Genomic DNA, 23,306 nt, shown 5'->3' with positions numbered 1-23,306 from the left:
AGAAAATCGAAGAAAACCTATGTTTTATAAGGAAGTACATAAAGGAGTTAAATGTGGAAAAGAATGGTATTTCTTGGGTTGTTGTTTATTTTGGTAAGTATTTAGGTTTTCCACTAATTTCTCGAAAAAATGTTCATGCTACAATTAGCTACACACTTATGACTACCACCAATATTCACGAGATTTGATTGACTCCCATGAAAGAACTAAAAATAAGTTTACTCTTTACGGCTGATGAATGAAGCCGTCTCAGCACGTCTTTTGGGTAGTCCTTGTGTTTCCTTGGTTTCAATCGATTTCCTAGTCATCTTTAATAGTTCTTTACAGATTATTTTATTCAACTACAGTAAAATAGCTACGTAAAATTATAGTTAAGCTTAACTTATAAGTTAAGTAGCTATATCAACTAAGCCTAAATCATTTAGCAATTTTAACAATGAATTATATCTATGATTTCAAGTTCATTTTATTATTTTTATCAGATTATGAACTAGGTGAACGATTCGGAATTTCAAATTAGTTCATATGATATATCACGCCTACGAACTATTTTGAAAGCTTGATCAAGCTAGCTGACATGCTTATATATACAGCTAGCAAAACTCTCTATTACGCATCAGGCCGATTTTAAGGCAAAGCTGACTGCAAAATGGCATTTTAGCTTTGTCCTCAATTCTCATGAATTTCCTTATGATTTTTTATCTAATTGATTATTTTAACTGCCTTGATCATAACATACAGGCCTCAAAAGGTTAGCTCTAATGACTTTCTAGGGTTCCTGGCCATGGGTTAATGGTATTAACTTATGGCTAAAATATTTGTATTCTGGTAGTCAGCTACTGCTCTCTAGTATTTTACATTGCTTCCCAATCACATGTTTGAAATCATACTATTTGCTGGTTTTGGTAGATATCAATCAAGGCGTTGCCACAACATTCCATAAGCATTTTGCTCTTGAAAACTTTCTATTTTCTTTACAATGTCATGGAAACACTTTGATTGATGTTCACCAAAATCATACAATTTCACACGTGTGATTGGGAAGCACTGTAAGAAGCGAAATTAACAATTCTTTCTCTTTACCAGAATTACCTTTTCATCTTGAAGTTTTTACTGGGTTGCCTATGGCAGCCCAGTTGTAAAATGCCTTCCTTTTTTTTGTAGTCACCTTCTCAGGAATGTTGCATTCTCGTACAAGTGTACCCATATATGAATTTAAATGACATGTTCATAGATAAATGGCTGATAGATTGGCTCAGCAGATGAGGATGTAATTCTGGACTTTAGAAGTAATATAATTGAGCAGTAAAAGAAGATTCTAGGATTGTAATTCAGCTATTCATTAGTATTAATACAGCTACTCAGTCGGCAGTATTCTGGCTTCAATTGCTTGGGTTAGTAGAGCCTAAATGAAAATACAGCTTTCAGTTTTTAGTTTATAAGGCATATACATGAATGTATCGTTAAATACTACAAGGTAATAGAGCTAGTAACTTTGGCCGTACTATACTTTTCGCTTAGTATCCTTTTACTAGCCGAGTTTCACAGATCCACTAATTCCCTAGTTTGGATATTTAAAAGACAATATTTGAAGAATATAATCAATGAAGGAGAGATTGAGAACTTCAGAAATTAGCGAATAACAAATAATAATTTAAGCATATTTTCTAAACAAATTTATGTCGTTATATGACATGCTCAGTTATGAAATAACTATAAGTATTTCGTCAGACAGGGTCAAATTGCTGTCAGTGTACGTAATTTAAGATGATTGAGCCTATTAAAACTTAGTGATGTGAGTAACGCAATGCTGTTCTCTCCAGTCAGTACAAAACCACGTCTGTATAGTCTTCTAATCTCATACTGCTTTATGCACTGGTTAAAAAATATACAAGAGCAGTACATTTTCATTAAAAAAACACATTTAAAAAGGCTACACATTTGAACAAATTTGATGTGAGAAAAAATAAGTAATCGGAAGGTCTGAAAGAAAAATACACCTAAAATGTTCCAAAGCAGAGCTGGTTCCAAAGTAACATTAGGTTTTAAATAAGTTCCAGCATACCAGCATATTGGGCAACCCAGTGCACGCTCCAAGAGCGTCATGTTATTTACCATTATATACTCATCTGGGTGACCAAGCTGTCTTCAAATAATAAAACCTTTATTTAGTCTTTATTTTGCATCTCCCATCTAGTTCTATTATTAACAAAAAAAATTCTTGTTTTTGCAGTTGCCTATTTATCATGTTTTATCTGACTGTCCAATTGGTACTTATCCATCATATCATATCAATGTTTGTGAAAGATGCTTACCAGAATGCCGTAGTGGACAAATTATGATTGCAAAATGCAACCAAACAAATAAATTTATCTGCCAATGCCCATCCAATAAATACTGGGATGGAAATTTGGCACTTTGTCAGTTGTGCAAGTCATGTGGCACAACAGAAATAGTGTCACAAAACTGCACTCATGTCCACAACAGAAAATGCAGCAATTGCCCTTTGGTAAGTGTAAAACAGTTTATCACCATGTGGATGGTTCTCCCTCTCATTTCATGAAGCTATCCCAAATAAAACCACCTAATTATTAACTAGGCAAGCAGTGGGCATGTTGCATGGCATGTTTTCATTAGCTTGACTTTTCATTCGATGAGGCCAAAGCAAAAAAACATTATGGTGGCTGCCAATGACTATTAGATCGATTTCATTGATGCCATGGTAAATTTTTCTGGGTCTCATTATATATAGTTATAAATGATGAAATGTGCTTCTTTTTTTTCTATGAGTAAAACCCATGTCATTTATTTCAGAATTAATTGTTAAAAGTTTCTTTTTAATGCACCCTTTCAGAAATTAAAAAAAAAAAAAAAAAAAAAAGCAATCGTAGAGTGCCCTGGAAAAATTAAGGGTTTCTGCCCTGTTGAAGTTTAAATTAAATGTGTATGGTTCCTCAATAAAATTCTGAAGGTCATTTTGGGCTCAAATAATGGTGCAGTCATTATCATTACATAAGAGTGTGCACAGCAGCTTTATTTTTCTATAATAGGCAGCATGTTAAGCAAGAATTTACTTTTTATAAAACTGCCTTCATTTCTAGGGGACCTTTGTAAAGAGTCCATATCAGTGTGAAAAGTGCTCACATTGTGAAGAAGGGGAAGTTGTGGCGCGGAAATGCAATGGTTCTAAAGACACATTGTGTAGTAGACCTTTTTCTAGAAAACCTCTATTCATAGGAGACAGTAATAAACCAGGTTAGTAACACATTTTATCATAGATGTTTGATTTGCTTTTTGCTTGCTTTTTATTGGTCAAGTCATCTTTATAATGCACGATTAAGGACTGCATAAAATGCACGCATGTCTATGAACTGTGTTATATATAAATACACTGGGAGCACTAGCTGTAGCACAATTAAGAGAGAAACAATTTTTGGAACACAAGTTCCGGCTGAGTGTTTTTCTTACTTTAATAGTAATAATCTTTATTGAGAAAACTATTTCATCTTTTGATGATTTTAAAAAAGGACCTCACTTTTTGAGTGTTCTACACCTCCCAGTGTTTATATAACATTATAAAATAACTATTCTACAAATCTCACGTTCTGGTTGGTTGGGAGCACATGCTTTATGAGAGTACACAGCATGCTTTCAGTTTCGTCATTCATGTAATTGGTATTTTATAAAAGAAAAAAAACTTGCTGTGCTGTGTGGAGTTATTGGGCACTTGGGGATTGACAGGCATCACAATCGAGAAGTGTCAAGAAGCACTCCACTACCCATCATACTTCTCCTAACACTTCTCTCGGGTTCTGACAACGTCCACGTTCTTTAGAACTGCACACAGCATGGCACTCATTTCCTATTTCTTAAATATTGACCTTACTATCAATCATGTGACTTTTTGGAGCTGACTGGAGGGCAATTAATATACAATTAGTAAAATAACTTCAAAATAGTTCCCAAAGTATTGTATCTGACTACAGTATTTCTACTCCCCGACACCAGAAATCACGATACACAATCACACAACCTTCAAAATTCTCCAAGCCTCTGAATGTTAATTCCTCCCAACCCCCCCCCCCCCCCCCACCCCCCCTTCCACCCCCCAGTCAATAAACAAATATTACAGAAAGTGCCATCTATTGATAGTAACCTATACAGGGTCATAAGCAGATTATTTATATTGCTTTTATGAAATAATTTGAATTTGCTCCAGCATTTCAGTATTTCCTCTGTTAGAAGCATGATAGTCAGCCAATCACTGTGCATGTTATATCTTAAATGTTTATAAGGTGTATTGTGAAACTACCATTTGACTTGCCTTGCTGTATGTTACACAAAGAACTACTTTCTCAGAATTAGCTTTCAAAAGCTCAAAGATTTAAGGCCCAAAACCATATTATATTAGAAATTTGAATTTCACTGTTGGATGTGGGAGGATATCTTAAGGATTGAGCAGGTGGGCTTAGGAACATAGCTCTACTTTTTCAAATTTATCTATTTCAAAAGAATCAAGGAAAGATGCAACTCTTAAGATAATAATGAAATGAATATCGAAAGTAGATTTCCAATAAGTCAAATGTCCATTTGAAAAAAAAGTGAGTTACTTCATACAATCATATCGTACAGTCAAAACGTTTAGATAATAATTATTTGTCTTCTGACTTTTACTGATAAGTTAGCTTGATTTAAAAATTTATACTTCTTATCTTATATTCGTTTTTGAAGACTTGTATGTTATACGTTGTACTAACTGTTTTTATTTGGCTGAGAGCCTTCAGTTAACCTCTGATATGGTGTGAACTTGAAATGATTAATACGTAAGCTGCAGAAAAACCTAGTACAAATAATAGATTCATCATGTTGAGTTCACTCAAGGTCATGTTAACAAAGTCAATTATTTGCAATCAAGATAATATTGATAGCTACTGATAGGATATAATTTATAGCTAACAAATTTTGATTATTTTGGATACACGCATTATTTCACTATTATTATTTTTTGGTACATTTCATTTTTCTAGCTTTTACCCTTACACAACCAGAACCCTCTGATGATCCAGAAAAGGTAGAAAAAAATAACACGACAGTGGTAATATTGTCAATTATGGTGGCATTGTTTGTTGTTGCCCTTTTACTGGTCTGCCTTTGTTGGCATTGTTCTTCAAATATACAGAGAAGAAATAAATACCCTGAATCATCATTCACTGATGATTCTGAGATTGATGATTTTGTCAAGAAAAGACCATTGCCTCCTGTTAGAGGTATGTATATGATTAGGCAATATTGTCACTGGGAAGGAGGGCAAACTACAATCAGTCACATCCAACTTAAATCGTCTATCATCAATGCTGCATTTTGATTGGATGAGATATTATTAGGCTATAGTCTACTTTTTTCTATCTATATAAATGTATTTGACCGACTAGGTGAATTTGACTAAAACATTATAGTCTTCTTGCCATCATGGCCTATGAGTCAATAGCCCATTTGACTTGTAGTCCATTCAGAGTAATTGTTAAATTTCCCTTTCTGAAAGCTTATTTCTATGACACATAGTTCTATGAAATATTTGATATTGCTTAATTTATTGGACATTGACTTCTTCTAATAATTAATCTAATATATTTCAAACTTTGGAACTGTTTAGAAACTGGCTTGATGTTGAGAGATCTAAATCCTGAAACGTTTGAGAATCTGTGCTGTCTATTAAATCCAGAAGGATCACGAAACTGGAAGGTACTAGCAGGGAAACTCGGCTACAGCCAATGCAAAATACAAAATTTTAAATTAAACCGAAATGAAGCCTGTCAAAGCCTTTTGCAAGAATGGGGCACAGAAGGAAACACAACTGTGTATGTTCTTTACAACCATTTACTGGCAATGCAAAGGGATGATTGTACAGAACTATTACAAAAATACCTTGTGCAAGAAAATCAGGTGTGAGTGGTCTTTGAAGGAAAGAAGGAGCCAGCCTGTTGGGCTCAGGTTTGATTGTTGTTTTTTTTTTGTGGGAGGTAGTCTTACTAAACATTCAGAAGAATGAGGGAAAAGGTATTATCCTTTCATCATTTTTATTCGAAAATATTTTTAATATACCAAAAGACTTTGTGTAAAAACAGTTTGTATATTTTCCAGTAAAGTTTACCTCTATTACTAGTTTCAATGATAAGGCCAGTCCAAATTTGTTTGCATTAGTTGGCAATTTTCTCTCACCAATGAAGAAGAATTAAGCAACTATATTCAATATTTCCCAAATTGAAGGGCTTAGAGGCCGTTGACATGGAGAAAACTTGTCCCTGGTAGCAGGGACACCTATCTACTCAAGCCTTTACATGGAAAGAAGTTGTCCCTATGAACCTGGGACAACTATCGGTTTCAATGGTGATATGCATACTCAAACAAAAAAGTTGTCTCGGTTAGGTGAGGGGAAAAGTTGTCCCGGGTACCAGGTTCACCCTCTTTCGCAAAGAGGGTAAGCCTACCAGTAGGGTGACTCTTCTAGCCGAGGCAAAGTAAAATACCTCATGTAAACGGTTGAGATGAATTTACAAAGAAAATAGGGAAAAGTTAGCTTGCCCAGGGTAGCTCGAGGAAGAGGGTTTCCCTTCTACCAGGGACAAAATTTTCCTTAAACCCGCATATATTCAAACTGTCTTTTGTTGTGCCGACTCCTAAATTTTTTATTTATAGTTTACAATTTAATATATTTTTTGTTATAAAGAAAACAATAGCAGTTTTTTTAAAGTTTTAATGTATCTACCAGAAACGCCTATATATAAAAAAATACTTACCAGTAATATTTTTAGAAAATAGCATAAATTTCTATATTTTTATATTTGTGTAACCTGTCTTAGTAGTAGTATTTGCGAAGAGTCAAAACGAGTTATTGAGAGGGGAATAAAGTTTAGCAGACCGATTTTAAAATGATTTTCTCAAACTCATTAATAATGTATGAGCATTAAACACGAAATCAGAAGGACGAATTTTGTCAGGTGAATGAGGCTTTGACATGGTCACGTGAATAAAAAGTTTTTACATATAATTTAATAAAATGTGTCGAAAGTCTCATCAGTCTTAAAAGGCATAGCAAATTGAAAAATTCAAAACATTTTTGAGTTAAAATTTGATTACGTGCAAATAATTTATGACTTTCATTTGCATATCTAATCATTTTCTCATATTTTGAGATCGGAGCATAAAAGCAGCGAAGACTTGCATGTTTTAATATTATCTTTTATCTTAGGTACTAGTTACTCAAAACCAAAATTCTTTTTCACATCTCAGTTATGTCGGCCATCTTGGTAGGCACTAACATGCCTCAAGATGGCAACCATAACTAAAGTTATATAGATTTCAATCTTTTTGTTTTGGATACTTGTATACTATCGTGTACAACTCGCCTACGACAGACGCGAGCGTGTTGTATACGATAGTTGTAAGCGAAAATCGTACCGTCTAAACCGGCCTTTAAAAGGATCAAACAGTGATCAAGACACGACTGATAGAGTCCAGTCCAGCTATGCCTTATTAAAATAACAGACTTGGAAAAGATAAATGAAATCTAAAAAATCTAAAATGAAACCTATCAATGTCTGAAGGCATCGAACGCATTACCGCACACTCACTATACTCGTCACCCTCGCACCTTCCTTACGACTATGCTGCGACTAAATTCATTGAGCAAAGATCAGGTTTTGAAACTTTTATGCGCACATTTTATAACCAGTCATACATGAAATGTAATAAATGAATAATATAAATTAAGTAAAAACTAGAATTTCTTTCTATTATGATTTAAAATGAGTTTGAGAAGCCAAATCAATTGATCAACTCCCGGCGCCTGTCAAGGCAACCATACTTCCTATGCCCTTATGTTCTAACCTTTTCCATTATCTTTATTCATCAATTTACCTCGAGAATAATGTGTTTTCCGTCCACACATGAAAACGGATAAAATGTTTCGCGTCCACACTAGTCCGATCAGAGCAAGGGCACTAGGACACGGCCGTAAAAGAAGTAACGATCATAGGCTATTCAAACCGTTTGACCTTTGGAATGAAAACGTCTGCATTACAACAGCGAACGAAGGAACACGGACACAAGATAAGTAAACAAGTATCAACGTTGATTTAATTCAAATAATCGAAAGGAAAAAAAAAACCTATAGAAATCAAACCACATTCGGTGTCCTAGTGCCCTTGATCAGAGGCGGCAAAAACGCTTCATTGCACATCTGAACATGTGCATCGAAGCTGAAATTGAGCCCGCGGTGAATTTTTAGCCTTCCCGCCATATTCCCATGACAGTCATGACGTCATCGTATTCGAAAAATTTCGGATACGAAATGTTCTTCGTCCACACTAATACGGCTAGCCGGCGTTTTCACTCTGGAGACCGTGTTCGAAAAAACTCGTTTTCGGAGAAGAATTGTTCCGGATTCGCCCGGACTAGTGTGGACGGTAGGCCTAAACGAATAGATAAAAATTCGGATTCAAATTATCCGGCATAGTGTGGACGGGGCCTAAGAAGTGCGAAATTAAAAGCAATGCCGCTCTATGTTATTTTATTATCATTGTTTTGGTTCGGCGCTCCGGCAACCCAAACAAAATGGCGGATTTATGATTTTGGGACCCCCCTTCGGAAAATCCTGGTCACGCCCCTGTCATATCTGCTAACAATACAGTCAATTCGAAAACGTTGTCGTCGACCAACTCAAGCCTACGCGACTGGACCGAAAGGAACTCTGGGTAGTAATTGAAGCCGAGTTCACTCCATAATTTTATCTGACTAGTTATGCCTGGTTTACAGCACGAACCTTCGTAGGCGAGCGGGAAGAGTTGAAGGAGACCTTTTTTTAATGCCTTCATATTTTCGAAATAGTGAACTGAATCATAACTACTTTATTTTTCTTTCCCTAAACCCAAAGACATGCATTTGACGGATTGTTTCTCGCCATTATTATCTTTACTACTAGCGGGAACAATTAATTCAGAACGAATATTTAACCGCTTCAGTGAATTTTACCCATATTTCTTTCGGTCCAGTCGCGTAGGCTTGAGCCGGTCGACGACAACGTTTTTTGAATTGACTGTATACGCTTGGTGAGACCGCTGACAATATTATCTTATTCTCAGCGATCTCCCCTGTGCTATATAGATGAGAATGGGAGTCTGCAGTCGCGCTCAGAACACCTGTTGCTCCTATATTCAAGTTGACCATAAAAAATCCCAACACAGCCCATACTCAAAACCCCATACTCAAAAAAAAAACGAACAGGATAAAGAACGAGTGGATAATAACTAGAACACTAACGCGTAAACTGAGTAATTCGATTCCTATTGGTTTCCGGATTAATTTCAATATTTGTAAGCCAAACCAATACTCCATACTCATAAAACAAGATAACAGTAGGACACTAGCGTGGAAAAGTCATTCCTATTGGTTTGAAAAAAATCTTAAAAACCAGTTTACGGTCACTTTAACTTCGCTAATCACTCAGACTCCAACATAATTGTCACTGGTTTACAGTCAAACAAGCTCAAGCGTTGACCCCTAGATTCGATTAATGAAATCATTAGTCAATTATTCCTTTTATACGTACGAACCGGAATAATGCAATATTCAAATGAAAATTCAGTTCATTATTCGACTGGTGATGAAGAAGGTAAACCATCTAAATTACAGATACCTTCGAGCAGAAGTCGCTCTCTTATTTCATAAGCATACACACTAGGTTTTGTAATTTCCATGCCTCAATTACTTGGAGGATAAATTTTGTAGGGAACGCTCCCGCCTTGAGCGAAATGGAGACACAGTTCCATGTCGTCGATAATGTTGAAGTATTTTCTAGACTCCCCAACTAGAAATTTTCAGTTGTCGCGAAATTGCTTTATTGGACAATCCGCTATTGCTGAGATGAACAATTTCCTGTCGAATAATATCAGGTAAAGGCCTTCCCGGCACATAAACACGGCCAAGACTATTTGTGACCGCCATGTTTTCTTGGTCTTCCCGCTGCGTTAGCACTGATTAACCAATCAAAATGTCGTATATTGAATTTAAAGTTGATTGGAATTTTCATATCTTTGTTTTTGACGTTGTAAATTTCAACTGAATAATGAATCAAAATTCGAAAATTCAAATCATTAATCGACTCTAGGGGTCAACGTGTGAGCTTGTTTGACTGTAAGTTTATTGCACAGCGGCAACATGTCCTGAAAAACTTTAGAAATGCGACTAAATCTCTTGGCACCAACAGTACCCATAGTATGAAAGAGACACCGCTGACAGTTGATAGTGGAGGTCGAGTAGCTGTCACCCCCCAGGGCTCCTCCGATGAACGCTCCAGGTCATCGGATAAGACCCACGAATCTTTACCCAAACGAATCGCATTGCAATGAACACCAATTTTCCACAACCTTCTAGTGGACCGGAGATATTATTATAAAGTTTTACACGAACAATGAAGGAGCCACTCGGGAGATGACAGCTTTTGCCCCGGTATTCCGAGAGGGATATTTAGAATCCCTTCAAGACTGTCATCTAGGGAGAAACTGATGTAAGATGAAACAAAGAGTCGTGCGCTGAAATGCAAAACAAGAGAAACCCGGTCCCGCTGAAAGGGACGAACACTAAACAAATATTCGCAACGAGGAAACAATAGGTAGAATAATAAACAGCTTGACGGTGGAAGCAACACGCACGGGTTCCCGAGAGAAAAAAGAAGAGAAATGGAACAAAGAAAAATAAAGAGGGGCTTAAAAAATGCAAAATATAATAAATCCAACAAGGAAAATAAAGAGGGGCTGAACGATACGAATACTATGCCAAGATTGAGCAGCATTCTAAATAATCAACAATTAACAGTGCTTTTATGGCATGGACGTAACCAACACACATTAAAAACAAAAACAAAAACAAAAAAAAACCCGATACATCAAGCATGACAAATAAAACACAATAACTTCACGGGATTTTCCATCACAACTCGAAAGTTGCAAATATAATAAACTTTCCAGATAGTACACCAAACATTAAATTGAATATAATAGAGCTTTTCCGCACAAGACAAATCAATAGCTTTACACATGTAAATTTTCGTTTTGTGCCTTACGTATGTTAATTTCGTTGGCACCTATTATGTGAATAGAATAACAATTGAACTTACACATTCAAATAAAGTTCTTACACATTCAAATGAAGTTCTTACACATTCAAATGAAGTTCTTACACATTTAAATGAAGTTCTTACACATTTAAATGAAGTTCTTACACATTCAAATGAAGTTCTTACACATTCAAATGAAGTTCTTACACATTTAAATGAAGTTCTTACACATTTAAATGAAGTTCTTACACATTCAAATGAAGTTCTTACACATTCAAATGAAGTTCTTACACATTTAAATGAAGTTCTTACACATTCAAATGAAGTTCTTACACATTCAAATGAAGTTCTTACACATTTAAATGAAGTTCTTACACATTCAAATGAAGTTCTTACACATTCAAATGAAGTTCTTACACATTCAAATGAAGTTCTTACACATTTAAATGAAGTTCTTACACATTTAAATGAAGTTCTTACACATTCAAATGAAGTTCTTACACATTCAAATGAAGTTCTTACACATTTAAATGAAGTTCTTACACATTTAAATGAAGTTCTTACACATTCAAATGAAGTTCTTACACATTCAAATGAAGTTCTTACACATTCAAATGAAGTTCTTACACATTCAAATGAAGTTCTTACACATTCAAATGAAGTTCTTACACATTCAAATGAAGTTCTTACACATTCAAATGAAGTTCTTACACATTCAAATGAAGTTCTTACACATTCAAATGAAGTTCTTACACATTCAAATGAAGTTCTTACACATTCAAATGAAGTTCTTACACATTCAAATGAAGTTCTTACACATTCAAATGAAGTTCTTACACATTCAAATGAAGTTCTTACACATTCAAATGAAGTTCTTACACATTCAAATGAAGTTCTTACACATTCAAATGAAGTTCTTACACATTCAAATGAAGTTCTTACACATTCAAATGAAGTTCTTACACATTCAAATGAAGTTCTTACACATTCAAATGAAGTTCTTACACATTCAAATGAAGTTCTTACACATTCAAATGAAGTTCTTACACATTCAAATGAAGTTCTTACACATTCAAATGAAGTTCTTACACATTCAAATGAAGTTCTTACACATTCAAATGAAGTTCTTACACATTTAAATGAAGTTCTTACACATTTAAATGAAGTTCTTACACATTCAAATGAAGTTCTTACACATTCAAATGAAGTTCTTACACATTCAAATGAAGTTCTTACACATTCAAATGAAGTTCTTACACATTCAAATGAAGTTCGTACCATGAAAAAGTCGAGCATCAAGTTTAATAACATATTTCCGCGCATTGAAATAAACTAAACAAAGAAATGAACTAAACAAAGAAATAACAAGGATCATGACATTTTCAGTATTGTTGCCAAACCTAAACGTAACAGCATAGTTTTAAATTGCAAAAAATATGTTTCACGTTATATCTCTAAATAGTGAAAGACGTCTTTGTGTAAGGAAGGTGCACATCTCGACCACACATGGTAGCAACCACCTCGGATGACGCCATATCCCCCCTACACACCTAAAATCTTTAAGGTGCTTGAACACGTGTTCAATTTTAATTCTTTTTTGAGAAAATTTTCGATTAAAGCGACGAGCCTTTCGCTTCTCTCTGGGTGAGCATTCTCCTTATTTGTACCTGCCTAAAAGGAGTCAAAAGGGGAGGTATATCTGGATACTCTTTGTCTGCCAAAATCAAAGCGTTCAATGGGATATCCAGAGCCATTCCTGGTCCGATTTGATCCATTAAACGGAAGCTCTGGGCGTCATGCATGTTTCCTACAAATCCTGCCTGAAGGAACCGAATATTACCATTGTTGTCGCATACAATTTGGGTATTAAGAACATGGAAATGTCTGTGTCCACTGTAGAAATCTCTTTGTGGCTCAGTCGACGGAATGTAGATTTCATGGGGCGTCACATCAAGGGCACTAGGACACCGAATGTGGTTGGATTTCTATAGGCTTTTTTTTTCCTTTCGATTATTTGAATTAAAGCAACATTTTACTTGTTTATTTATCTTGTGTCCGTGTTCCTTCGTCCGCTGTTATAATGCAGACGTTTTCATTCCATAGGTCAAACGGTTTGAATAGCCTATGAGCGTTACTTCTTTAACGGCCGTTCCGTACTTGACTCTGTTTGTACTATACCAACAACAACGCGACCGCGTGATGCTCCTTACGTCAGTAATATTCAACCGTCCAGAGTTAATATGGTTAATCAAATTCACCTTAAGTTCCATATAGAGCCCCGGGGTAGGCTACTAGCCTGCTTGCCATTGTTCTCTCGTCTGCTCGCTTAATCCAATTATTTTGAAAGGTGGGGTGGCAGCGATGACAGATGCAGCACCAACGCTAGTGTACGAACCACTGCCGAGCCTAGACATTGGGCAACACGATGTCAAAGCAAAATCAACTAAATGTCCTAAAATATAGCAAAATAACTTGAATTAAATAATAACTTACATTAATAAAGTTCTTAATGTTTCCTTTCAGCTTTTCTTCCAGCTTTTCTTCCAGCTTGTCTTCCAGGTTTCTTTTTCATCTACTCCTACGAGCAGGCATAACTTTGTGATGGGTCTTTCCATGATCGTCGATTTGGTTTTTAACTTTACTCTGCGAACAAATCCTTTTGCGTCTTCAAATATCTGAATAACTCTTCCTAAGATTCAATTGTTGCGGTGAACATTTTGGTCCATAATTAGTACGATGTCATTCATCTTTAGATTTCTGCTGACCTTACACCACTTGTCAGACTTGAAGCGTGGGTAGATGCTCACGCGTCCATCTTCTCGAGAAGATGTCCGTTAGGTATTGAACTTGTTTCCATTTCCGTCGTGTATAGGTATCTTCATTAGAAAACAATCCTGGTGGCAATAATGGTTTTGATTTTAACAGTAGTAAATGATTAGGTGTCATAGGTTCCAAATCGTTTTTGTCGTCGGATACTGTTGTGATTGGACGACTGTTAATAATTGCCTTTACTTCGCACATGAGCGTTAACAGGTTTTCATCATCGAGTGTTTGTTCCTTGAGAAGAGCACATAAGATCTTGCGAGTCGTTCTGATTTGGCATACGCCTCCCATACGCCTCCATGATGAGAGCCAAGGGGCGGACTGTAATGCCATTGAATGTTCTTTTGCAGCAGACTTTCATGGATTTGTTCTTGATTCCACTGTTTAATGCATTTTCTCAATTCTTTATCGCCACTAAAATTTGTAGCATTATCGGAGAACATCTCTTCTACTTGGCCTCGTCTGGCAATAAATCGCCTTAGTGCTAAAAGAAATGAGTTGGTATCTAAATTGCTAGCGATTTCTAGAGGTACGGCTCTCGTCGTCATACACGTGAATAAGACACCATAACGCTTAACGAGACTTCGACCGCGGCGCACGTAGAATGGGCCAAAATAGTTAACTCCAAAGGCTGTAAATGGTGGCTTGTCTGGTGTTAACCTTGCATCTGGCAGATCTCCCATCTTCTGCTGTAGTGGAGGAGATTGCCTTCGTCGACAGTCGAAACAGTTTCCAAGGGCTTTCTTGACAGCTGCATTAGCATTTATGATCCAATAACGTTCGCGCAGGAGTGCTAGCACGTGTTGTTTACCAGAATGACCAGAGATGAGATGATAATCGTTGATAATCAAGTTCGTCACATGATGATTCTTGGGAAGTATTATCGAATGTGTTGCTCTTTCACTTAATGGCGCATTACGAAGACGTCCTACAACACAGATCAAGTTGTCTTTTACCACTGGGTCCAGCTTGGACAAGGGACTTGATTTTCTTACGACGGATTATCTTGGAAGACCATCAAGATTTTTTTCGAGGGCGCGCATCTCTTGATGAAAAGTTTGCCACTGACTGTGTCGTAAAATCTCTTTTTCTGCATCTTGCATTTCCTTCAAGGAAATTGTTGTATTTGACTTGAGAGAGGTTTCTCTTGTGCGTGCGATCTCTTTGTGGTCTGCTTGAAGAGCTTTCTTGATATTCTGGAAATATCTTAGTATCCATGCAATAATCTTCTTAAGATGATACCAGGATGAGAATTTCTGGAATATCTCATTCGCGGCGTTAGGCCTGGTAGATATCGTGCATATTTTCACTTCTCTTTTAACTTCTACATCATCTTCCAGCGAGCTTATCATACCTTTCGGTCTTTGTGGCCAAGCATTGTCTCTCCAAAGAAAGTTTGGACCATTTTCCCACTGTTTGCTCTTGAGTAGTTTATCTGCTGACAGACCTCTTGACGCATGATCGGCGGGATTGGAGGATGAGTCTACGTACTTCAACTGTGAATGGTCTGATACGTCTCTAATCTGAGCAACTCTATTGGCTACGAATGTATGGAATCTTGTTATCTCGTTTTCCACGTATCTTATCACTGAAGTACTGTCTCTCCAAAATATAGATTCATCTATTTCATACTCTAATTCTTCTTTATCATCTTGTCAAGACGAACAGACACGGTCGCTGCTGTTAACTCGAGGCGTGGTATAGTTATCTGCCTTAGTGGGACTACTCGAGTCTTGTGGTATGCAGGTATGAGACTGAGCCATAACCAGTTTGAGACGCATCAGAGAAATGGTGAATTTGTGTAGATATCACTTGACCAAAGTTCGTTGGCTTGTAGCATCTTTCGACTGTGAATTGTGCAAGCTTTGTTAGGTCATTTAACCACTTATGCCACTGTTGATGATGTTCTCTTGATGATGTTCAATCTAGCTTTAGTCTGCACAAATCTTGTAAAAGGGACTTTGCTTGTAATGTGAACGGTAAGACAAATCCTAATGGATCGTACAATGCGCTAACCATGGATAGTATACCTCTTCTTGACGGAGTGCTTTCCTTGAGATTGATCTTGAGGCCAAATTTGTCTTGTTCGATATTCCAGTTCACACCTAGCGCTCTTTCGATGGGCAGATTGTCTTTAGCTAAGTCCAGTTCTTTGATGTTTTTGTTTCTTTCAGATTCTGGTATAGTACTGATAACGTCACGACTGTTGCTAACCCACTTTGTTAGGCAAAATCCTCCTTTCAACAAGAGCTCACTTAATTCTTTGGAGTGTGTAATTGCATCTTGAATGGTTGGCAAAGACATGAGACAATCATCCACGTAAAAGTTGTTCAGAACTGTGCTGACTGCGCTGGGACTGTAATCTTGCTTGTTGTCTAGGGCAGTTTTACGTAAGGTGAAGTTGGCGACACTTGGTGATGATACTGCAACAAATAAGTGTACATTCATTTGATACTCTTCCAATTCTTGATCAATGTTACCTTGTGGCCACCACAGGAAGCGTAGAAGGTTACGATCATGTTACGGTACTCTAACCTGGTGGGACACTGCTTCCACGTCTGCCATTAGCGCGATATTTTCTTGGCGGAATCTAAAAAGAACAGCCCAGAAGTGTGTTCGTAAGATCGGGTCCTTGCAATAAGTGGTCGTTGAGTGACCTATCTTGGAACTTTGCAGAACAATTGAAGACCACGCGTACCTTTTCCGGCTTGTGTGGGTGATATACGCCATGGTGAGGTAAGTACCAAATTTTTCCTTTACTTTGATTCAACATGTGAAGTTGGATTTTACGAGCAAAGTCTTTAGAGAGCAAATCAGACATGAAGTTCTCGTAATCTTGATGCAGCTTGTGATCTTTGGTGAACTTTTTCTTTAACCATTTGGCACGTGAAATGGCTTGAGGCTTATTGTTGGGCAAGTGGAGTTCTGGATTCTTGAAAGGCAAATCGATGTGGTAGTGACCGTTCTTTAATTCCACCGACGACTCGACGCTTAAGAAACGGCGCTCCATCGGAGACATCTCAGTTCTGTGATTGCTGATAGAATCGTTGAATTCTTGGTTAAAGAAGTCTATCATGATCTGATGCAACTGTACGTCTACCTTGACCAGAAAGTTAGAAATGCGAGGAGATTCTTGACATCGCTTCAATGGTCCATTGATTGTCCATCCTAGTTTTGTTCTAGTCGCATATGGACCACCGTGCTGGCTGTGGATTACTTTTTGTGGGTCTAAGGCCTCCGGGACATCACTAGCGACAAGAAGACCAACCTCGATTCTAGAATCAGGAGATATAATCTGTTCATGGTTACTTAAATGTAGCCATCTATGTACATCCTCTTGGGTAGTGATCCGCTTTGTCCACTGGGATCTCTTGCTGGGTGAATAACGATGGCAATTTAATCAAGTGATTCTCATCCATATCTGCAATCTCTAGACCTCTGATTAGGAAAGTATCTGTCAGATCGTCTTTCCCTAACGTAGTCAGTGAAATCTTGGTCTTTATACCATTAACGTTCAACTTCTTCATCAAAGACTCGGTACAGAATGTCGAGGTACTACCACTGTCTAAGACGGCATATGTTATGATGAACTGACTTGTACCTTCTAATCTGACTTTAACTGGTAATACAGCCATACCTGTACGTGATTGACCGGCCCCTTTTGAGCATGTGTTTTCAGCAATCTTAATGCATGTATTCGTCACGGGAGTAGCGTTGATCATGGGAGCCTTTTGTAGATTCTTCTTGGTACCATTAACTTCACTGGTTGATGATTGTTCATGATCGTTCTTGTTAGCATCACCAGTATCACCTGGAGGATTGCTTCTGATCGAATTGGTATGCAGAACAGCTGGATGACTTTTAGTGCAGTCAGGAAACCTACAGACTTGTTTCTTGGTGCATTCTTTAACGTTGTGATCATCAGCAAGGCAACCAAAGCACAATCGTTTCTTCATGAGAAATTCTATTTCTTCTTTATACGGCTTTCTTCTAAGAGCATTACAGTTCTCCAATTCGTGGTTCGATGCGTTACAATACACGCAGCACTTCTGAGGCGAATCTGTATCGTGGCAGCTAGTCAGCCATCTTGGTTTTGGCCGAAAAAGGACTGTAAATGTGTAGGGGAGGGGAGAATGGTTTGTCACCACAGGAAGCCCGCGAACGACAACAATTGTTTGATATGGTCATGATGACGATTGTGGAGATGGCGGTGATAACAAATGATGCATGATGATAATGAAAACAGCTGCCAAAGGCGTCTTCACGTGCTTTCTCTTCAAACCCGTTGAGTTGCACCACTGCTGTACTTGTGGTGATGATTAGCGATGACTAGTTTTTATTCTATAATGATAATTGTAATGATGACGATAATGAATAAAGTACTGCAAAAAAGGTTTTATTCCTGAACAAGAGTTAGGGTTAGGTTTAGGGTAGGATTAGTGTTAGCGCTACGTTATTGTTAGGGTTAGGGCTAGGGCTAGGGGGTTCGGGTAAGGCTAAGGGTAAGGGTTAGGATTCGGATTAGGTAAGTGGATTTAGGTTTGGAGTTATGGTTAAGCTTGTGAGCTAGAGTTAATTTACGTTAGGGTTAAGTTTTAGGGTTAGGACTGCGACATGATAAGAGTTAGGGTTAGCGTTAGGGTATGGGTAAGGGTTAGGGTTAGGGTTAGGGTTAGGGTTAGGGTTAGGTGTAGGTGTAGGGTTAAGGGTTAGGGTTAGGGTTAGGGTTAGGTGTAGGGTATGGTATGGTGTTAGATTTTGGTTTGGAGTTATGGTGCGCTGAGGAGATGGGAGCTAGAGTTACTTGCGTTAGGGTTATGCTTTAGGGTTGGGGTTAGGGTTACATTACCTTATAATCAATAATCAATGATTAATAATCAAATAGTGCCATTTCATGATGTCTTGCAAGAAGTACTAACCTATGTTTGTACAATAAACATAAATAAAGCTTAAGGAACTTGTAGGTAAATTCTTTGAAGCTTTATAATTCACAAAGCAAAAAGACATTTCTATTTTTTCATACCATTCAGCGGGTCAAATGTCTCAATATTAATATAATTTTCGGGAACATTTCTTTTTCTGTAGTTTATTTTGAGTAGATATGAAGTGCCGGTTCTGCGCCACCTGAATGAGGTACCATTGAGGTACCATTGAGGTAACCCCCCCTCCCCCTCAGGGTCTTTACAGAGATGACGTTATAGCTATTCTTATGTTTTAGTTGACTGGATTGCACCACATCCTATATTTTACGTCAAAGTTTAATCCTAATAAAAGTTTCTAATTATTCATAAAATATAGTTTTTCTATCTCAAAGCCTTAAAGGCTTAGTTTAGGCTTTTGTTTCATCCTAATTGAGTTCTACGGATATTGTCCTTTGTCTTACTACCGCGATAAGATATTGAATACTAAAGATTTTGAGATTTTATGCCCAACTCTTTTACTACCGTCTAAAGTAAGAATTGCACCACTCACAGGCAATACGGATATCGTCATATCTATTTTTAGAATTAGGAATTGCACCATAGTACAAATGGCGGTTCTGCGCCACCTGAATGAGGTTCCAGTGAGGTTCCAATCCTGCACCCGGTGCCACCGGTGCGAACCGGTGCTCTCCCCCATACCCTACTCCGGACCCGTAATAACGGTGACGTCATGGCTATTCTTACTACCCCGTGTTTCTAGCCATGTCTATTCTTAGTTTGCTGGATTGCATCACTTCCTATATTTTACGTCAAAGTTTGATCCTAATACAATGTTCTAATTATTCATAAAATATAGTTTTTCTGTCACAAAGCCTATTGTTAAAGGATTAGACTCTTTTTACTTTATGCTTTTGTTTCACCCTAACTGAGTTCTACGAAGTTGACTCATCAAAAAACAAACAATTAGATGACTTGCCCAAGGAACAACTTTTATTCATAAAACGCTCAATGCATGTGAATACAAAAAAAAAAATTAGTTACAGCTCTTTTCCGGCATTATTCAACTAAGTATTATGTTTTGATTGTCAGTATATATTTGTTCAATAGAAACACCCGTCACTTGAAACAATAGAGGACTGTGTTCTGCAAAATTTGCGAGTCAAAAAAACCTACTAGATATCAAGACCACGATCTACTCTTTCTCAGTTTTACGAAACAAACCGTCCAATTTTTAAAAATAATTAGTGCAAATTTCTTATTCACTAATGAGTTCAGCCAGGTGTAGACTTTCAGGCCAGGTACATGCCAATAGCCGATAGCTTGATAGCTGATAGCTTAGCACTATATATAGTGTAGATCCTAGTGTAGATAGTAGATCTAGTATAGATTCTAGTGTAGATTCTAGTGTAGATTCTAGTGTAGATTCTAGTGTAGATTCTAGTGTAGATAGTAGATCTAGTATAGATTCTAGTGTAGAATCTAGTGTAGATTCTAGTGTAGATTGACATCCACCCTGAGCGATTTTGAATTAATATGAAGCGGATGGATGGACTATCGATATTGCATTGGTTAGGGCTTCATTAGCCCTATTCTCCTGGGCAATGGCTCGGACTGTGGGTTCATCTTCGTGTAGTTTTATCCACTTCATGCTACCTGTAGATCGGAGCCTTATCTTGACAGGCCAATAGTTTTCTCCATCAATGTAGACAAATTGGAATCGTCGGAGAGCGAATGTTTGATAAGAATAGAGACCAATTTATGTCCGCATACCACAGAGAGACCGAAAGGCCATTTGGATACTTATTGGTGGATAACAAACCCGATACACCAGCCGATAAGCAAGTTCTTGGAGACATATTTGGAAGCTGTCAAGTTTATCTCTTCTCCACCAATACTAAGATGAGCAGTAGTGTCGAGTCAGCACCAGTGTTTGGCACCGAAACAAAACCAGAAAGAAAACGACCTAAACTCGCACTTCGTTCTATAATCTGGTCGAATGCAGCTATCCCCGTGTGGCAAAACTACATCTCGGGAGCACCAGCATTGCGAAACATTCCAGAAGGATACGATATTATAGAAATGTATAGAACATCGCGTAACAGAGCCGATCCTAACCATCCTGGTGTCTACATTGATGGAGAAAACTATTGGCCTGTCAAGATAAGGCTCCGATCTACAGGTAGCATGAAGTGGATAAAACTACACGAAGATGAACCCACAGTCCGAGCCATTGCCCAGGAGAATAGGGCTAATGAAGCCCTAACCAATGCAATATCGATAGTCCATCCATCCGCTTCATATTAATTCAAAATCGCTCAGGGTGGATGTCAATCTACACTAGAATCTACACTAGATTCTACACTAGAATCTATACTAGATCTACTATCTACACTAGAATCTACACTAGAATCTACACTAGAATCTACACTAGAATCTACACTAGAATCTATACTAGATCTACTATCTACACTAGGATCTACACTATATATAGTGCTAAGCTATCAGCTATCAAGCTATCGGCTATTGGCATGTACCTGGCCTGAAAGTCTACACCTGGCTGAACTCATTAGTGAATAAGAAATTTGCACTAATTATTTTTAAAAATTGGACGGTTTGTTTCGTAAAACTGAGAAAGAGTAGATCGTGGTCTTGATATCTAGTAGGTTTTTTTGACTCGCAAATTTTGCAGAACACAGTCCTCTATTGTTTCAAGTGACGGGTGTTTCTATTGAACAAATATATACTGACAATCAAAACATAATACTTAGTTGAATAATGCCGGAAAAGAGCTGTAACTAATTTTTTTTTTGTATTCACATGCATTGAGCGTTTTATGAATAAAAGTTGTTCCTTGGGCAAGTCATCTAATTGTTTGTTTTTTGATGAGTCAACTTCGTAGAACTCAGTTAGGGTGAAACAAAAGCATAAAGTAAAAAGAGTCTAATCCTTTAACAATAGGCTTTGTGACAGAAAAACTATATTTTATGAATAATTAGAACATTGTATTAGGATCAAACTTTGACGTAAAATATAGGAAGTGATGCAATCCAGCAAACTAAGAATAGACATGGCTAGAAACACGGGGTAGTAAGAATAGCCATGACGTCACCGTTATTACGGGTCCGGAGTAGGGTATGGGGGAGAGCACCGGTTCGCACCGGTGGCACCGGGTGCAGGATTGGAACCTCACTGGAACCTCATTCAGGTGGCGCAGAACCGCCATTTGTACTATGGTGCAATTCCTAATTCTAAAAATAGATATGACGATATCCGTATTGCCTGTGAGTGGTGCAATTCTTACTTTAGACGGTAGTAAAAGAGTTGGGCATAAAATCTCAAAATCTTTAGTATTCAATATCTTATCGCGGTAGTAAGACAAAGGACAATATCCGTAGAACTCAATTAGGATGAAACAAAAGCCTAAACTAAGCCTTTAAGGCTTTGAGATAGAAAAACTATATTTTATGAATAATTAGAAACTTTTATTAGGATTAAACTTTGACGTAAAATATAGGATGTGGTGCAATCCAGTCAACTAAAACATAAGAATAGCTATAACGTCATCTCTGTAAAGACCCTGAGGGGGAGGGGGGGGGGGGTACCTCAATGGTACCTCAATGGTACCTCATTCAGGTGGCGCAGAACCGGCACTTCATATCTACTATTTTGTTATCGGCACAAGGAGGTTGGAAAGTGTTTTATGCATTCATATACAGTTACAATTATGAACTAAAAAAGTAAATATTTCTATAATATGACAGGAAGTAAACCAGGAATGCAAAAAACTATAAACAAAAGATAACAATGAGCATGAAAAAATGACGTCAGACGTTGCTATGACAACAACAGAACCCTTGGTATGCCATCAAAATTGTTTATTTAAAAAGTTATAACTCAAAAACCAAATGGTGAAATTTTTTAAGAACCCGAATATTACCTTTTTGGCAAAAAAAGAATAAAATCTGTAATACGAATTTCGTAAAAATCAATAAAATTTGTTTGGAATAGTTCCCTCTTATAGAATTTTTAAATTTTTTCCTTAAATTTCCGAAAATATAGACTAAAGCTATAAGCAAAATTTGAAGGAATTTCACCACAGAGGTTTTGATTTTTATGATAATTTGGTAATTAATTGAGTTTTTGCTTATTTTGCTTAAGAGCCACAACCACTTTTAACAGAGATGATTATCTTCTTGGCCTTGAGTTCGTTGTGTGCGCACAGTTTTTCCTTTTTAAGTTTTACACGTAGTTGGATGTTTTACTGCTAAAGTTTGATTGATTAACTTTCACATAACAGAATCAAAAAAATTACAATAAATCCATTAAAGTAAGTTAAAGTTTGTACCTAAAAAAAGTGGTATGTGCAATCGAATCTTAAAATAATCTGCTTGAAACATTTGCGCGTGCGAAATCTTTTATCGCTTGCTTTTGCTTTTTTCTTTTACTGA

General features: G+C 37.1%; 2 protein-coding genes across 2 annotated transcripts; one reads left to right on the top strand and one right to left on the bottom strand.

The window, feature by feature from the left end:
* Positions 1–8,562, top strand: LOC116293892 (uncharacterized). The gene is made up of 5 exons (XM_031701389.2): positions 1–93; positions 2,234–2,509; positions 3,102–3,255; positions 5,028–5,267; positions 5,654–8,562. Exons 1-5 carry the CDS (start codon positions 52–54, stop codon positions 5,947–5,949), a joined length of 1,008 nt encoding a protein of 335 aa, XP_031557249.1. The 5' UTR covers positions 1–51; the 3' UTR covers positions 5,950–8,562.
* A 5,577-nt stretch (positions 8,563–14,139) lies between these two features.
* LOC148911234 (uncharacterized) lies at positions 14,140–17,892 on the bottom strand. The gene is made up of 6 exons (XM_089029918.1): positions 17,312–17,892; positions 16,635–17,211; positions 16,472–16,526; positions 15,967–16,359; positions 15,006–15,587; positions 14,140–14,864 (listed from the first exon to the last, which is right to left on the bottom strand). The coding sequence occupies exons 1-6, from the start codon at positions 17,890–17,892 to the stop codon at positions 14,140–14,142; spliced, it is 2,913 nt and encodes a 970-aa protein (XP_088886044.1).
* Positions 17,893–23,306: the final 5,414 nt, after the last annotated feature.

This window comes from Actinia tenebrosa, unplaced genomic scaffold, assembly GCF_029948245.1.
Source record: "Actinia tenebrosa isolate PJP-AT-01 unplaced genomic scaffold, QUT_ActTen_1.0 PGA_scaffold14__42_contigs__length_11649687, whole genome shotgun sequence".
In the NCBI taxonomy this organism is placed as follows: Eukaryota; Metazoa; Cnidaria; class Anthozoa; order Actiniaria; family Actiniidae; genus Actinia; species Actinia tenebrosa.
Note: the sequence above shows the minus strand (reverse complement) of the source record. Positions and strands in the feature narration are given on the sequence as shown.